The 17,286-nt window shown below is 42.9% G+C and overlaps 1 protein-coding gene across 3 annotated transcripts in view; it reads right to left on the reverse strand.

Annotated features, from left to right (window-relative positions):
- The window catches only part of ZNRF3 (zinc and ring finger 3), a 75,919-nt gene that overhangs the window by 3,222 nt on the left and 55,411 nt on the right, over nt 1-17,286 (reverse strand). For 2 of the 3 annotated variants that reach the window (XM_027714336.2, XM_039384174.1), the window contains exons 3-8: nt 9,915-9,989; nt 6,454-6,585; nt 5,431-5,541; nt 4,084-4,251; nt 3,242-3,344; nt 737-2,482 (exon numbers count right to left, since the gene is read on the reverse strand). In XM_027714336.2, the coding sequence (XP_027570137.1) occupies nt 737-2,482; nt 3,242-3,344; nt 4,084-4,251; nt 5,431-5,541; nt 6,454-6,585; nt 9,915-9,989 (2,335 nt within the window). The remainder of the gene's footprint in view (nt 1-736; nt 2,483-3,241; nt 3,345-4,083; nt 4,252-5,430; nt 5,542-6,453; nt 6,586-9,914; nt 9,990-17,286) is intronic. The other variant, XM_027714337.2, reaches the window with a different exon arrangement.

Raw genomic sequence — 17,286 nt, forward strand, 5'->3', positions numbered from 1 at the left:
CAAGCAGAGGAACAAGAGCCCAGAAAGGGAGTGCACTCTGTGTTCCTGGGGGTTGTCAAAACCTGACTAGATAAACTAGGTCTAATCTAACAAACTGAGTAACTTGATCTGATTTCAGAGCTGGTTCTGCTTTGAGCAGGTCAGACTAGATGATGGCCTGAGGTCCCTTCCAGCCTAGGGTACCCTGTGATTCTAGGAAAACCCTTAAAACAGCCCTGGCAAAGCAGGTAAGGAATATCCCCTTCCTTCTGTGAGTGATTATTTTTTCCCCTTGTTTTATGTCCACAGCAGAGACTTTCCCACATATTCTTCTACAGCAATTCCAAGATTTTCACTTCCTTTTTTTTAAACCTTCAGCTTGTCTGTCCTCTCTCAGCACTGTGGCCTTGCCTACCTAAGCAACTCACCACAGCTGCTATGACTGGCACAGTGTCCCTGGCTGTGGGAACTCTAAGGGGGGCCTGGTACTGGCAGTCGCTTTTTCTCCTCCCCACAAAGGATGAGTATGAAAGCTTTTAAAGGGTTAGATAGTAAACTACTCTTCTATTCCTCTAGCTATGACCAAATGAGTACAGGCAACAAGAGAATAACACTTTGGGGAAAAGGGTTAGTCGATAACCTGCTCTTATGCAAAGGATGGAGTCACCTTTATGGTTGCAGGTACCTAAGTAGCTGACAGCATTTCATACACTAAGACAGAAAGGTAGCAAGTAATCAAAAAAAGCACACATATTACCTGTGACCTTTGTGGTTGTCATCAGCTTCTGGGAGTTCAGAGTGGGACTGGGAAAGAGCATTCCGGCTTCCTCCTCCTGAGAGTAGTTTTGCCGCAGGAATGACGTTGCCTCATAGCACACCTCCCTCTCGACCTGTACCTCTCCAGTACCTTGACAGTGCAGGTAAGTATCCAGCTCAGGTGTTCCATCCCAGGAACTACAGCTTCCTGTGTGGGTCCCTTGGTGCTCTGTCGGTAGAATCAGCTCACAGTCTCTGTCTTCAGGAATTATGGGAATGCGTTGACCCAGATCACATACACCCTTACAGCAGTTTGGCAAGGTGTCCTCAGGAAGCGTGTACTGCACATTCACTGCATAGTCTTCTGTATAGCAGCCACCACCTCCACTGCCACTGTTGCTACTACAGGCTACCTGCTTCTCTTCATAGAAGCAGCAGGGCAACCCCTCATATTTTACCCCATCTGTCCTATGTAAGTGGTCTGAGTTAATACTGTACAAGCCTGGGGTGTTCCCTGACTGTGGTTCAATTCCTTGGCCACATGTCCCCCACAGCGGAGAGCTAAGGAAGAGTGCACTACAGTCAGCTGTCCCACTGCTAGGCTCCAGGGCAGAGTGCTGGAATTCAAAGCAGCACGTGCATGCTTGCTCCGAAATCGACCCTGCTATCTCTGGATTCTTCCAGTTCCTTTTAACATCCAAGGCAGCACCAGGAGTGGCCTCAGGTCCTCCCTCTGAGGTAGTGCCATTTGGATCCCTGTGCTCTAGTGAGGAATTACTGCTATAGTTCATATCCATGCTGCAATTAGACAGTTGGTCCCCTGAGGAAGAAGCTGGCACAAGCCGGCAGTCAGCACCCACCATACTGTGACCATGAGCTGGAAGCTCGTCCTGGTGGGGGCCCTCCAAGAGAACAATTGCACCCCTGTTTGCACCACCGACCTCACCCACTCGGCAAGGGCTCTTACTGCGGTAAACATATGGGTCATAGTCACTGCTCAAAGAGCTGCGGAAGGTGGAGCAGCTCCCATAAACCCCCTGGTTGCTGACCTCAGTGCAGTCAACCATGGAATCACTAGAGGAGCAGTGGCACTGACCAGAACTGCTGCTGCTGCTGTCGCTCCCAGGGCAGTCAGCCAAATATCCACTGCACACTGAGCGATGACCATGATAGCAGCTAAAGCTGGAGGTACTGCCACTCTCCAAGCGAGATGAGGGCATCACATGTACCACGGGAGGGAAAAGCATGCTGCTACCAGGCTGAAAGGCACGGGAAGGACCCTTTGAGGAAATGCCAGCTGGAAGCTGTCCATCTTGCTCAGGGTAACTAAGGCCTTGGAAGTAGTAGTGCTGATACATGGTCTCATATCGGGAAAAGCACGCCGCTTTGGAAAAGTTGCGTCCACCAAACTTGGGTCTTCGGAAGTTGTGAGCTGGAGAGTAAGCCCTATGTTCCAGGCTACAGTGATGTGTGTTTAAAGCATGATCCAAATGAATAGGCTGGTAACTTTGAATGTAGGCTGGGGACGGGGCTTGGTAGAGGCTCTGTTCACCGTGTCGCTCGACTGTGAGTACTGTGATGGGGTTTCCGTGAGGGTCCATGCTCGTCCGAGTGGGATACGCTGTTATCTGGTTTGCTCTGTGCACTCGGCCTGGGTAATGGACAGGCAGAATCACCCTCTGCTGCCGGCTGCGTGCTGGGTTGACGGATTCTAGGCAGATTGGACCTGCATTTCCTTTTTTCTGTTCTGAATGAGAGAAATAAGAATGGAGAAGTAGAACTAGCAGGGAATAAAAAGGAATATGCTTCATGCAAGAAAGCGGGATATTTTGTTCTGAGTGTTGTTACGTTACGCACCAATTTTTTACACAGAAGGAAAAAGAACAAAATAAAAAAAGTAAGTCAAGAGCATCTGCCTGGAAGCCTTTGAAACACTCAAATGTATTTGCTTAAAAAGGAAAACGAGTGAACTTATTTCAGATACTGTTCTCATATACACAAAACCTACTTACACAGTATTCCTGAACTGGCAGAGGCTGAGAGAGGCTAGAAGTCATCACTCATGTTTTCACTTTACACATTATTTTATATAAATGTGTATTAACAGAAAACTTTCTTAAGACAGAGGAAATGAAAGGGGGAGAGGGTAAGTAAGGGAAACCACATTCCAAGCTACAGAAAAATAAAACCCCATACATTTGTCTTCTTTACAATTCCCAAGGGAAAATATATTCGTCTGCTCCACATGACCCTGAGCTCAGGGGCTGTGCAACGCTGCCCTCGGCTGGGCATCGCCCCCAGCCCACGGAAGGCCAGGGCTGGGGCTGCTCTGCATGGCCTGCAGCCCCTCCCAAAGGGTTTAGGACTAACTGTATTTCTAGAGCTGCATTACAATAAAGGCTGACAGCTCCACGGAGATTAACAAGCAGGCACGATTTCTGTTTCATCTGGTGAGCTGCTATGTCTGAAATGAAGGACACAAGAGCAGCCCCACCGCAGCACTTACCGATAATGTTATGGCGGCAGTGAGGGCAGGTGTGATGCTGCAGCAGCCAAGGATCCACACACTTCTTGTGAAACCGGTGAGTGCAAGGAATGACACGCAGTTCCTACAGGAACAGATGAAGGACCATGAGAAAGTACTTCTTCCTAACAAGTGAATTTTTCACAGCTTGTTTCTAGTTTTTTCAACCTAGCTGCAGAACAGATCAATTCCTACTCTCAAAGCGGTAAGAGGGAAAAAATGCCATCAACAGAGCCAAGAGCATAACATCAAGTGATCAGCTGTCGCTAAAAGAATAGTCTGCAGGCACACCAGAACTCCATGCAGATAAAGTACATTTCTTTAGAACACCTTTTGCTGTGTGTCTGTATGACCCAACACCTTGAAGGAGCCCATTGTTTAAATTTTCCTTAATATATTAAATGAACTTTAAAAAAAATAAATCAAGAGTAATGATGTACCTTGCTATTAGCAATGGAAAACACTCAAGGAAAAGCAAAACCAACACAGTGTATATGATACTTTTCCCCTTGCCCAGCACTCTTACCCTTCAGCTATTATCTTTTCACAGGATTTCCTGAGTCTGACTTCTTTATGATTTGTTCTTCAGAAATGCAACCTGATGGAGGTAGTGACTTGCAGAATGAGATCCCTCACCTCTCACTTTGTAACATGGGTACTTTGGAGCTGCAGAATGCAGCTGAGGCTGACTTGGCTGCTCAATGTGATCAGACTGGCAAGTGGCACCACTTCAGTACACAACGTACCCAACAGCCAGCCATGTACCACAGTGCTAAAACCAGCTACATCCTCAGCCCATGTTGAAGAAACCATTTATCCTTTACCTCCCCATCAATGTACTTCTCCAAGCAGATGGCACAGTCAGAGGTGGAGCTGCTACTGAGTGTGTCCAGTGCTCCACAGTTACTTTCCCGGTGTCCCTTACTTTTGGACTTAAACTTCCTGGTCTCCATTTTCTCCAGTGCTTGCACTGCAAGCCTGTTCATGGAATTCTACATCAGAAGAAAGAAAAAAAAAAGGCAATGCTGCTGTGTATGGGACTAGAGTGTAGAAGCAGAGAAACACCACCATAATGTATCCTACAAATCATGTCAGACTCAATGATGTATAATTTCATAAATCAAACACAGGGAAGGTTAATTAGAATTTATATCAGAAACTTCATGAAAAGAATGTATGCCACATGCAATAGTGAGAATGATCAGCTACTTAGAATTAAAACAGTGTGAAGGAGCTGAGAAATGGGATACACTGGAACTGCTCAATTGATAGCAGCAACTATTCCAGCCAACATACAACACTCGGCCAGGAACTTGTTTTGAATTGTCAATATTGACTGCAATGCCCCAGTATGCTGTTACTGTCATATTACCAGGAGCAATACTTGAGAAAGGGATTAAAATGAAATGTTAGCTGTATCATTTCCTCCTCCCCCCAAATTTAATCAATAGTACAAGTTTAGGAAGGCAGTGTGTTGTTTTCATTTTACTGTAGAATTTATCATGCCCCTTTTTAACACTGTTTTTTAACACTGGTGATGGTCCATAACATCTTTGGATTCCTACTCAACATGCCCAAAGAAGAGTCCTGAGAATCCAGAATGCTCTGCATTCCTTTTACATGTGTATCTACTAGACAGTTTACAACTAGAGACTTCAAAGTCCATTAACTTCTATTTGCTTTCCCTTTCATATTTGACAGGACAAACTCCAAGTACATCACCTGGAATTTCTCCTAACCAAACTTTTTACCTTGAAAACCTCTCCCATCAAGAATCAATAGATCCTATTCAAGAGAGTTGCAATTTACTTTCAGTCCTGATATCCTCTCCAAAATACAGCAACAAGAGTTGGAACTTTAGAAGTACACCAGTGCTACTGATAATCTTTGAATAACCAGAAATGTTCTTCTTTTCCAACAGCTAAATGGACTTCTTCTGTACTATTCTGATTTCAGGATTTAACTGAATGAACATCATGGATCAATGTAAATCGCCTTTAAAGACATTCCCAAGTTCTTCCAAAGGCCTACATGCATGGTTAAAACCCCTTCTACAAAGATGGCTATTGCAGGTCAGTGCCTGGCATTTCCAAAAGTTGCAAGGAAGTTCTAGGACAAAGTAAGAGAAGTTAACTTTCAGCATTCAGTGAATATCCCATCACTGCTCTTACCTGACTGCGTCGCTGTTTCAGTTTGATCTTGACAAGGAGAATGAGGCAAACAAGAGACACAACCACAAAGAAGGCCAGGAAAATTCCCATATCAAAGTACTCAGTGGGTTGCTTAAAAATTAAAACAAAAATATTATTTTTCCTTCCTTTAGATCATATTCAAATCTATTGTTTCTCTCTCTTCTTTTAACTTCTTAGTGGTCATTGTCAAAGTACACACTGTTCTGTTCATCAGCTGGGATTCTATGAGACAAAACCTGGGTTTCATGTGCCACCACAAGGGAATGGAATGCACAGAATGCCAATCATGAGATTTACAGATTTACAGTCTCTGAACAGCAAAACCCAGTTTTTTTCACTGAGTGAATCATACCAACACAAATTTTTATGATTTACTGGGTTGCCTGTGCACGTTAAGTGACTGAAAATCAACATTCGAATTTTCAGCAACCGGCCCACTTCTCAAACACATTCCTTAACAGAAGGATTCCATAAAAAACCCACACAACCAAAGTGGTAACTGGGACATGGATGACCTCTAGCTTTGTTCTTCTGTAAACTACATGTAGAGAGTGTTAGGAAAAAAAACCTCTAGAAAAACTGTTTTATATTACACTTACAAATATCAGATACCAAATAATAATTCCATGTTTAAAATACCACACAGAATTGTTAGCTAACACAGGGCAGACCACCTTACAAAACTGAGCCACCAGGAGTGCGCAATAATAAAGTTACTTCATCAAGAAAAAGAAAACTTATATTATGTAAATTTTTTAACCATTTATATACTCAAAAGAATCCTTATGAGACAGAGCAGAAGCCACACTGGATTCTATACTTACATCAAGTGTAGCTGCTTGTCCACAGTGCAGTTGCTCGGTTTATGTAGGTCAACAGAATAGTAATATAGTAATGCACATGGGGAGCATCAAAACATGCTCACCCTCTGTGCAGTGAGCAAGCACTGCCTGCAGCAACAACAGCACTGCAATACCCAGAGAAAGGCTCTGAAAGTCTCACCCGTGGGGGGCGATGCTGAATCCTGGCTCGTGCCACTTTCTGCTTGTTAACGATGTTCATCAGCTTGACAGCATCAGCACCCTTCACATACACCACCGGTCTCTTCAGAGGGTCCTCTGAGCCCTGGTTGAGCTAGAACAAAACAAAACAAAAAAATCTGCTCAAAAGGCATGTTTCAGGAAAACCACCTTTCTTCTGGGCAATGGAGAGAAGAATGAAGGAATATGGATGTGGAATTGATTCAAGCATCAGTCGTTCTCTTCTAGCATAGACTTTGGGTTAAGTGTTCCACAGAGTTAAACCTGAATTAATAAACTTTTGATTTATGATGCCTTTTTTTTTTTTACTGACCAAAACTAAGATTAAGGATAAGCAAATGCTCTTCTGAACAGCAGCTTTAATTTAATTGCATTATGTACCACTGCATATATCCTTACTGTAATCAGTTACACCTCACAAGGAAGAAGTATAAAAATCCACACATTCCAAGTAAATTGTCCTTGCTACATTTTATCAATCTTTTTATTTCAACTTTGTAGTTACATTATTCACATACAAATTTCTTCAGCTTTTTGAACAAGTTCAGTATCAGAGTGCTGTCTTTCAGGCTCTTTGTACCTAGCCCATTAATTTAAGTCAATAATTTCTGCTGTTTAACTCAACAAACTCATTCAATTCAATACTGACTGCCAGCTGGGCGACCTCAAAGACTAAAGCATATGAGCAGACCACTTAATTCACCCTGAAACTTCTCTCCAGGCCCAGCTAAGTCCTGTTAGAAAGGCCAAATCACAGAATCAGAAAAGGGGGAAGGTACGTCATGAACCCAACCTCCTGGTGAAGGCAGGGTCAACTATGACATCAAACCAGGCTGCTCAGGGCTGTATCCAGTCAGATGCTGGAACCCTTCGTGTGTGGAGAACGCATAACTTCTCTGGCCAACAATTCCAGAACAACAACCTGCTAAATTATACACCAGAGAGGGTAATAACTAGACAAAAGAATTAGTTCTGTTGCAAAATGGCACCAACGTGATAAATTCATACAGCTTATTGTGATTCTCAAGAAAAATCCTCGTAGAGAGGCTGGTTGATACAAAACTAGCAATGCACTGTCAAGCAGACAGAAATGGTACAGGGGAAAGGAATGAGATGACAGGAATGTGAGCAAACAGATCACGAGCAGCTTATGGATGAGATAACACGTCTCCATTGCTGTTATCTACCTCTTACTTCTGGCTAAACCGTGTAGAAATTATCAAATGACTGGTCCATCATCCTGATTACAGGATGACAACTCTCCTTAAGCTGACCAGATGATTGTGACAGATTTCATGGAGACTTTTTAGTATCCAGGAATCCCATGTGTTTACAAGGCTTGCTGGCCTAAGGCCAAATCCAGTCACTGTCCTTACATTCCTAGACACATATTCTCTCTCAAGATTTCTTGTCTAAGAAAGAAGTCATCTGATTCCTCAGTCATTTTTGCACACTGCTAGACTCTTGCTAAACATGATGCTCTGGATGCTGTTACTCCTCTTCAAATATTCAAAAGTAAAACTAAGAAATAAATCAGACTTCACAGACTATTTCTCAAAATAAATGTTTAATTCTTAATCTACAGCAGAAGATACTCGGATCAATGGGAATAAACCCCACAAAATCTGTAGGCAAAGTCCTTTCATTTGGTAGTAATTCTGCTACTAAATTATATGAGAACAATTCTTCTGGTCAGGACGGCCTCCTATTTCTGTTCTTGGACTGGCAGGAAGGACTGTCTTTCATAATACTCCACTCCTCCCTTTCAAAGCACTCTCCCTCATTTGTTGTAGTGCTTGGTAACAAGCATACCTGGGAAAACTTCCTAAAAAGCTCCCCTAAGTGTCTTAGCATACTTCCATTTGAACCAAAGATACTCCTGATTAACTCTTGTTGGTTTTTCCTCCACTGTGATCCATCTATCCTTGTTTTCCACAACTAAATTGTGAGTGCCAAAATGGTACTTATTTTAAAGACAAATTAATTAGTACCCCTGATGTCAAGGGTTCTGAAGACTTTGGATGAGAATCAAAATTCATGAAAAAAAAGTGTCCAGAGCAGCATGAGAACAGTCACCCAAGTAACTCTTAGAGTATGAAAGTTAAGTCTAGACGTTCCTCTCCTGTTTGTGAGTGTTTGCACAGGCTACTGCTCTGCTGTCTAACAGAGCCTACTTTGTCAGCTACTGCTCTAAGCCACTAACCTCCTTCCATTTTATTGGTACCCAAAATATTCAAACATCCAATAGACTACTAGACCCAGCTATTGGGACCAGTTGCACCCAGGTTATTATTGAGAATCAAGGAAGGACAGTTGTTGGTAGAGGGAAAGAGCAAGAGATTCACAACTCAAAACTCAAGTTCAGAGCAGTGTGGCTGAAAGTGTCCAGAAGCTGTAATTTGGAGGAAAACAATTGAAAGAGACAGACCACATCTTTATGAAGATATTTTTCTGTGTAGAAAAGGGGGAAAAATATCCCTAAGAATGTTTTCAAGATCAAGGCTGCAGTCTTGATGCACATGCAGAGCACAGTTCTCAAAGCATTCCTTGAACAGAGTCTTCTGCATTCTTCTGTCCAACAGATGCTCATTTCAGAATTAAAGACAGAACAGTTTTTTTAATGTAAACACTGATGGTCTCTTTTTCCCCCATGAAATTCAGGCTGCATTTAAAAACCTTCAGCTTCACTTGTTTCTGCTGTAGCAGAAGCAGCGGTTTTGTTTCAAGACAAAACAAAACTAAACCAAATGCAGACTATTTTTGTGCTTACGTTTCTTCACTCAAATAACTCAGCACTGGCTGGATCTTGAAACATTTCACAGAGCTATTACCTCACCCACTTCAAATGAAAAGATGGAAGTTATACCAAGACTCAGAAAAAGAAGAAAAACCCTGCTTGTCCACAAAATACATAGGCAGAAATCATCAGCTGTGAACGAGAAGAAAATGATTATAAGTTTTGAAAGAAACTTGTTTAGAAGCAGGTTTGAAAGTCATTTGCAATCTCAAAAATAGCAGCTATTCAACAATACGATCACAGGCTGGATGGGGCCAAACATCCTGTGTTTTGTACACGGGGCTGGGCAAAGAAAACCTCCTTGATTAGATAATGGGCCACAAAAAATTTGCCTCCATCCTCCTTCAAAACCTTAATCACAGACCTGGATTCCGCATTCTAGCAAAAGTTAGAAGAAAAATCTAACTCCCCAAACTTTTCCCTTTCTAACAGATTTACACCACCTATGTTGCTTTCTGCCTGACAGAAGAATAGCAGGAAAACCACAGCATCATGTTACCCAGGGTCAGTAGCTGCATGTCTCTAGGCAGGTGTGCTCTGGTTCTCATACACTCTCAAGTCTTGCCTCAGTAACCCTAAAAGAACCCAAGAGAGGCTGCGAAATAACTAGGCTCCCTTCTTCATACCTGATCAATGGCATCTGGGTTTTCAGAAACATCAAAGATGACCGCTGTGGCTCCTCGCTGTACTGCTCGTTTTGCCTGCAATAAGAAAGACAGCATCCTCAGTCCCACCCCAAAAGATGACTTCTTACCTCAAAAATGACTCTCTCTCCTCATGTCCAGATAGCAAACAACATTTTGTGTTTCTGTGTAGTTAAAACAAATGACAAAATAATTACAAACACAGGAGCTCCTGAATCAGCATAGAATGTACCTAAACTTCGCTAAAGCTTCTACAATCTCTCTGCTCCTTCCTTTTCAGACTCCTCTTTCAACAACTTTTTAAAGAAATTCAAATGTGATTTAGACCCTCTAAAGACTTCAAACATAAGAATTTTATAAAATTAAATTACTTTCTTTTTTCTCCATGTTAACTTGGAAGTGCCATCAAAAACAATCTTCCCTGTGACTTGAGTGGAGACAAACTCACTAGTGTAGAAAATAAAGGTTGGTCAGGTTCTTTATATTTTTTCGGTGTCATTCTCATAGTTATGATAAACTGGCATATCACAATCCTTGCAAAAAGTGCCTCAGAGAATATGCTTTTTCTGACCATCAGAGGTCAGAACTGTTGCACACACTTCTTACGCTGATAAGATCAGACCTATGTAAGTGCACGGCTTTTCATCAAATACACAGCCCAAAACTGGAGTTACCAACAGCACAGAGGAGGTATCAGAACACATTAAAATCTTCTGGAATAGAGAAAACAGTATTTTAACCACCAGGGCTAAGACAGGGGTTTTTAACCAGTTTCTGCCACTGTGCCTCTCTAAGTCCTGTTTCAATGTTGCTCAATGGCTCCACAGAGCAAACGTTCCCAGTAACTTTTCAAGCTTTTACTGCCTTTATGGATGCAGAATGCAAGAAACTATTTCTCCAAGCAATGACAATTATCACCATCACTACTAAAGCAGGCAGCACTGGCCCTTTGTGGAGACTAGCAGAACCTGAACTTAACACTGAGATATAAAAGAAACATATGTAAGCGATAAATCATGAAATATCACCCAGCATTTTCCAGGAAGAATGTTGGCCAGTACAGAAATGTTAGTTTGAACACCTACAGGTCTCTTTCTTTGCTCTATTCTCATATTTTGTTTTCATTTGAAATGAACAAAGCCCATTAGCACACAAGAGAAACCAGCACCCAAATGGGAGTATTTTCTCAGCCCACCAGGTATTTGTCCCCTTTGAAGTCAGCACACCTGGTTAATCACTAAGAGCTGCTGGGGAGGAAGAGTTAAAAGGAATTTACCCCGCATTCTCTGTTGCAGTGGCCCGGAGGTGAGGGCTCATCCAGGTTTCCCTAGAAGGCACCCCTTACAGACACGCAGTGCCTGTAGAACTGCTCAGGCCATTTAACTGTTTTTTCAGGATGGTCAGTCAACAAGTCAGGCCCCTTGATTTCTGGAAATCATTTTTAAAGAGGGATTTTACAGATTGGCGCCGATAAAAACTCCTTATATTTCTGAAGGCGCTGAATGAGCAAGTACACAGCGCAGCAAGTGTCCGCCATGGGGCGTTAAGGGATGAGAAGTACGGGCCGAGCTCAAAAACCGTGCTGGAGAACAAGGGGTGAGCTCGTTTCACTCCGCAACTCGCAGCCCGAGCCCCGGGAGGCTCCGGCCGCTCTCCCCCCTCACAGCTCCCGCTCCTCCCTGCGGGGCGCCCTGAGCCCCGGGCCCCGCCCCCGGGCCCACCCCGCGCACGGCGCCCCCTGGTGGCCGCAGGTCCCTCCCGCGGGCACCCGCCCTGCCCCGGAAGTGCCGCCTGTCCCGCGCGGGCGGGGGCTCTCGGCGGCCATGGGGAAGAGGGGGAGACGGGGAGGGTTTTTTCCCTGCCGGGGTTTAGATGCCGTTCCCAAAGAACAGACGGTGCATTCGCTGCTGGGAAACGCCCCGGGCTCTGCCGCTGGCACTGGGGAGCCCGGCCCTGTGCCAGCCTAAAGAGCCTCGTTGGCACGCGGGTCCCGAGGCGCCCCCGCCCGCGGGGTGGTGCGCGCCCGCCGCGGCTCCGGCCCGGCCGGGGTTCGCTGGCCACAGATCTGAGAGCGGCCGCCCCGCCTCCAGCTCGGCCCCACAGCCGGGGCAGGCTGGACATAAGCGAACGAGTGCGCGGGCACCGGTGCGCGCCTGACGCTCGCCTCCCTCTCTCCGGCCCGAGGGGGCGGCCGCAGGGGCACCTTGGAAAGTCCGGCTGCCCCTGCCCCCCTCCTTCCTCACCCCCCTCCAGAATACTGGAGGTTAATTAAAGCCAAAACGTCTTCGAAGATACCGTGTCCGCTACTCGGTAATCAGGACAGCTCAAGATAACACAGCACTGTTAAGTCCCATTTAAAATAATGCCGGTCTGTAATAGGCACTTGGCTTTTTCATTTTGGGCTATCCAGCATTTATAGATCCCAAATCATTCCTCTAAGCAAACTGACCAAACCTGGATGAAAAATAAATACACATGTGGGATGAGGGGGAAGAAAAAGTACACTGCTACCTCCTTTACCTTTACAATACCTGTGGCAAGCAAACAGGCATTTCCACAATTGAATTCCCATGCAATTGACAGCAGGAAAGATATCAGGCATATCCCTTTTTGCGATTGTCTTCTGTAGCTTAAAATAAATTACTATCACTACATATTAGTATTTTTCTTTTTTTGTAAAGAGTAATAGAAAACAACAAAAAAAATTGGTAACCGCACTTTTCATAATTCAAGTGATCACTTTTTGTTCATAGTGACAACCTCGCAGTCTGTCTTTGCATTCAGAATTTACAGCTTATGTTACTACAAAGCAATGGAAGGACCCTGTTTGCTGTCCATGGCTGCCACTTCATGCAACCTTTATTTTTCCCAAAAAGTGCTCCTACATCCCAATTGGAGCTCCAGAGATGTCATACACATTCTGTGCAGACCAGCAGCTACTAACTGCCCATCATGTAGGTACTGGGCTCAGTTGTGCAAAAACACTGACGTAGAGAGTACTGGGCATGCTTTGGTCCTTGAAATTTAAACAATCTTCAGCAAGCCCTGTATTGGCAATTCAAAAATACTTTTATTCCTGAATACAAACATAATAAAACACAAAACAGAGGATAGATATAAGTAGGTCTTTGTAGGATAAAGTCACCTGGCATCTTTTTTAGAGAATCGCTCAATTGTTTAGGCTGGACAAGACCTTTAAGGTCAACAAGTCCAACCATCAACCCAACACTGCCGAGCCCATCACCATGTCCTGAGTGCCACATCTACACATCTTTTAAATCCCTCCAGGGACGGTGACTCCACCACTGCCCTGGGTAGCCTGTTCCAATACCTGACCACCCCTTCCATGAAAAAATTTTCCCTAATATCCCACCTAAACCTTTCCTGGCACAACTTGAGGCCATTTCTTCTTGTCCTGCCCCTTGTTCCCAGGGGAGCTGAGCACAAGCCTCACTTGGCCCACCCTCTTGTCAGGGAGTTGTAGAGTTTTTCTTTGTAAATGAGCATTAAAAAGTGATCCACCATTTGCTAGACTTCAGTCAAACACCTAGTTTTGGCCATCTTCTCTTAGTTGAATGCTGGATGTAGGTGCCTCTAAAGCAAAGGGAAACAAAACTCACCCTTAATTTTGCCCTGTCTCAATTCCTTTAACATCACCAGCCTAGGACTTTATCAAAAGCTCCTTATTGAAGAATATATATGGCTACTTTATACTCAAAAGAAAAACATGAACAGAAGGATATGATGTGTTTATTACACATTTTAAAAGGACTCTAATTGAAAATACATAATAATGGCCTCATCTGTGTTTCTGTGGCATTTTAATTTGCCCAGAGATTGTCACAGCTCATGGAGAAGGCTAATGAAAAGTTATTTTAGAGTGTATTTTAGAGACCTACTTGTTATGAACTTACTGTTGATAACCATTACCACTACAATGCCCATTAAATACTGTCTCAGTTTAAAATCTGGCAGAATTTACTTGGCCTTGTAATCTAGAAAGGATAAGAGGAAACGCATGTGACAGAAGTGCAAGGAAAGTTGCACTTTGCATATCTCCAGGTTTGAGGAAATTTAAGTTGTTGCCTCAAAGAACATCAGAAAGATTTTAAGAGCTCTGCACTCCCTTCCTGTGCCAGGCAAACACAATAAGGAAGTAACAACTTCCTTGATGAGGCAGACTTTCAACCCTAGGGACCAGATAACTATTAAACAGGTGCACTGCTTCCTCTCATTCATTCAAAGCAGGTAGGACAGCAACAATCAAACCAGTAAGAAGTTCAGCCACTTCCTGACATCTTGAAGGACCTTGCACGCTTGCAGATATGAACATGGCAAGCATCTCCTCCTCTCCTTTTTAGTATTAATTCCAATTAATATGCCAGTTAGTACACAATAGTGGAGAAACCATCATAAGAAGAAAAGCTGCTTAACAAGGTCCCCGTTTAAAAGAAAAATCATACCAACAACATTAGCCTTTATTAATACTTCTTTGCCAGAGTTAGAATTCCCTCACATATCCAGTAGTATTTACACATGAGGACACGGCACTCTAATCGGATGGGTTGCAGAGAGTGAATAAATTACAGATGAGAGCAGGACTGAGGCTTGAACCATAGGCAGGGAGATCAAAGTTCATTAAGCACTTTTAGCTCTGCCATTTACATCAATATAGCAATGCATTACACATCTATTATGAGAATACCTTTCGTTGAAAATGGTTATTGGTAGAGTCAGATTACTACTTATAAATAAACTTTTTTTTTTAATAAGTTAACATCATAGATAATACTGACAGACTAAAGGGAGAAAAAGATGCTTTAAAAGTAAGGGCTGCCTGTGTAAACCACAGATATATCCTGTTGTTCTAACAGTGTTCTCATGAATGTCCTTACATTAAAAACTACCTATCTGTCTTCCTGGACTTGTTGAATCATTCATCCAACTGTAGGAATTATCTTCTTGGAATTTAGCACACTCTAGGTAACAAATATTAATTATAATTACAGTATGTGGTACATGAGGAAGTTTATTCCCTGGGTTAAGAAAATCATAAAGATGGGGAAAGGGAGATCAGGCATTGGTTTAAGGGGTAAACAGTACAAATGCCAGTAAACTGCTTTTAGCAAACTCTTCCATCAGGTGCCAGCATTATTAGCTGGTCTTTCAAAATGGGAAGCCGAAAAGGATACAGTATACAGAAGATAGTCCTATGGATCCTGAAAGCAAAACACTACTTTCAGTCAGAACTGAGGGAAACAGCACAGCTCCAAGAGGCATAACCATGGCTTTTTCCTCTACTCTTTCCTTTTTTCAATACATCTACTGTTTTGGGGGCAGGGGGCCAGAAAATATGGTTACTCTAACTCTGAACAGAGATTGATGAACAGAATAGTCAATAAAATTAGTTTGTACATCCTTCTTTAGCTGAGAACTGAGCCAGCCTGAATTTACTCTGTCCATTTTTGAGGTTTTTTCCCCCCCTCAATTTCTTTATGAACTAAAAAAACCTTGAACTTGAAGCATGTTTCCTGTTTAATCCCATCAGATCCAATATTCTATGTCCCTCCACATTGTGGAGTCAGTGGTCATTAATCTGCCAAAAGAGTGGGATTATGCAAGCGGTGTGAAGTGGAACCTTTCTTATAGCTGTCTTTTGGTCCTTTGAAATAAGAGTCAGCCTCTCACATAGTGTACTGGTAACATATAAGCAACACTCAGTAGCTTGCAACTTGCACACTCTGTGACTCCAAAGAACAAGATTTTCAATGAAAAGGTGCAGTGTCTTGCTTTATGGTTCTGGAAAAGCAGTTCAAGAATTTCAACAGGGAAATTGCTGCCAGGGAATACAGCTGAAGGAATGAGGTTTCCATCTGCAATATTTCACCAAAATAAATGATGAATATAGCAGTGGTCATGCTCTCCTCTTGAGCAGACTCAAAAGTAACAAAATCTGTTCCAATAATTTTTAGCACTCACAAACTAACTGATTTGCACCTGTTTTCTCCATATCAAGATCAAGTGAGACCACAAAGATGTAGACAATATTACCAGAGGTATGATACAGAAAATGCAATACCAGGTTCTAGAATATTGGCTTTTCTGGTTGCTGTAGTTGCATGGTTAGTCTATGACACTTCTGCAGACTTGTCTTCATTGGATTTTTTATGTGAGAGAACAACTTCGGTGCTGAAATAAGCATTAGGAGCCAACATTACCAGGGTTTAACTTCTGCAGAGCCTCTTGAGTTTAAAGAAGTCCTCAGTTAAGTGTGGACAAAACCCAGGAACTTCTAATCATGAGAAAGAGACCACTGGTTCCTACATAAAATGCACGATGAATCTGCAGGTCGGGACAAGCAGATGTTGCCACCACCAGTATTGGCTGCTAAAACATCAACTACAATGGGTATTACTAGTCAAATCTAGAAAATATCTCCCAAAGTAAGCAAGACTGTGTGTTTCCTATTGACATTTGACTATCCATAATATATTTGGGGTTTTAGCAAATATATATATTTGCTAAATATATTTGGGGAAAAAGAAAATATAATGTTATCTCATTAAATGCATAGCAGCCATTTCTAGAGCAGGCCCACAACTGTACTTGCAAAGGCTTGGCACATCAGCCAAAGGCCAAGACACTTCAGTTAAACAGTCCCCTGCACTCTGCTTGTCATTGAGAACCTTGCATAAATCCCACAGCATTGTGTCAAATACACCTTTCCCTTACAATTCTAAAACTGCAAAAACCTCTCTTTCTCTCAGAGCTACACAGAATACCAACAACAACATCTGAACAATACAGGCACCCCCTCCCTTTCTCCCCTCTACACTGCTATCAGGCTCAGTCGATCAGCAAAAATATCTTGCCCCCTGAACCACTCCTGGACTAGCAAGTAAAGCCACAGGGCAATTCTGCAGGGCAGAGGAGGAAGGAGAAAAGGGCATCCTCTACTTTGCAAACAGCAGAAGTTATAAATTAACCAATTGATGCTTCAGCCCTGTTAATGGACAACTCCCTGGTAATTGCAGAAACTAAGTTAAGCCAAGCATAAGCAGGATGCCATTTTAAACCTTTTCTGAGATAACGAGAAAGGAACTTTCGGATTTCTGTCTGAAAATAAAGGCAGAATATCACAACAAAACAGTTAAATCCCCAGGTATCACACCAATATAAAACCCCTTCCTGACTGGAATACTTAAATTCTCTGGCACTTTGGGATATGTTTTATACCCATGCCCTAGAGATACTGCATTACGTGGCATTACAACAGTTGCTTATTAATTAAGAAGTATAGAGAGTATGAAGCAGTATTTCTAAATTTAAAAACATAGTCACAATTTAAACCCAA

Source organism: Pipra filicauda, unplaced genomic scaffold, assembly GCF_003945595.2.
Source record: "Pipra filicauda isolate LSUMZ 115617 unplaced genomic scaffold, ASM394559v2 scaffold33_size4404698_pilon, whole genome shotgun sequence".
NCBI classification, from domain to species: domain Eukaryota; kingdom Metazoa; phylum Chordata; class Aves; order Passeriformes; family Pipridae; genus Pipra; species Pipra filicauda.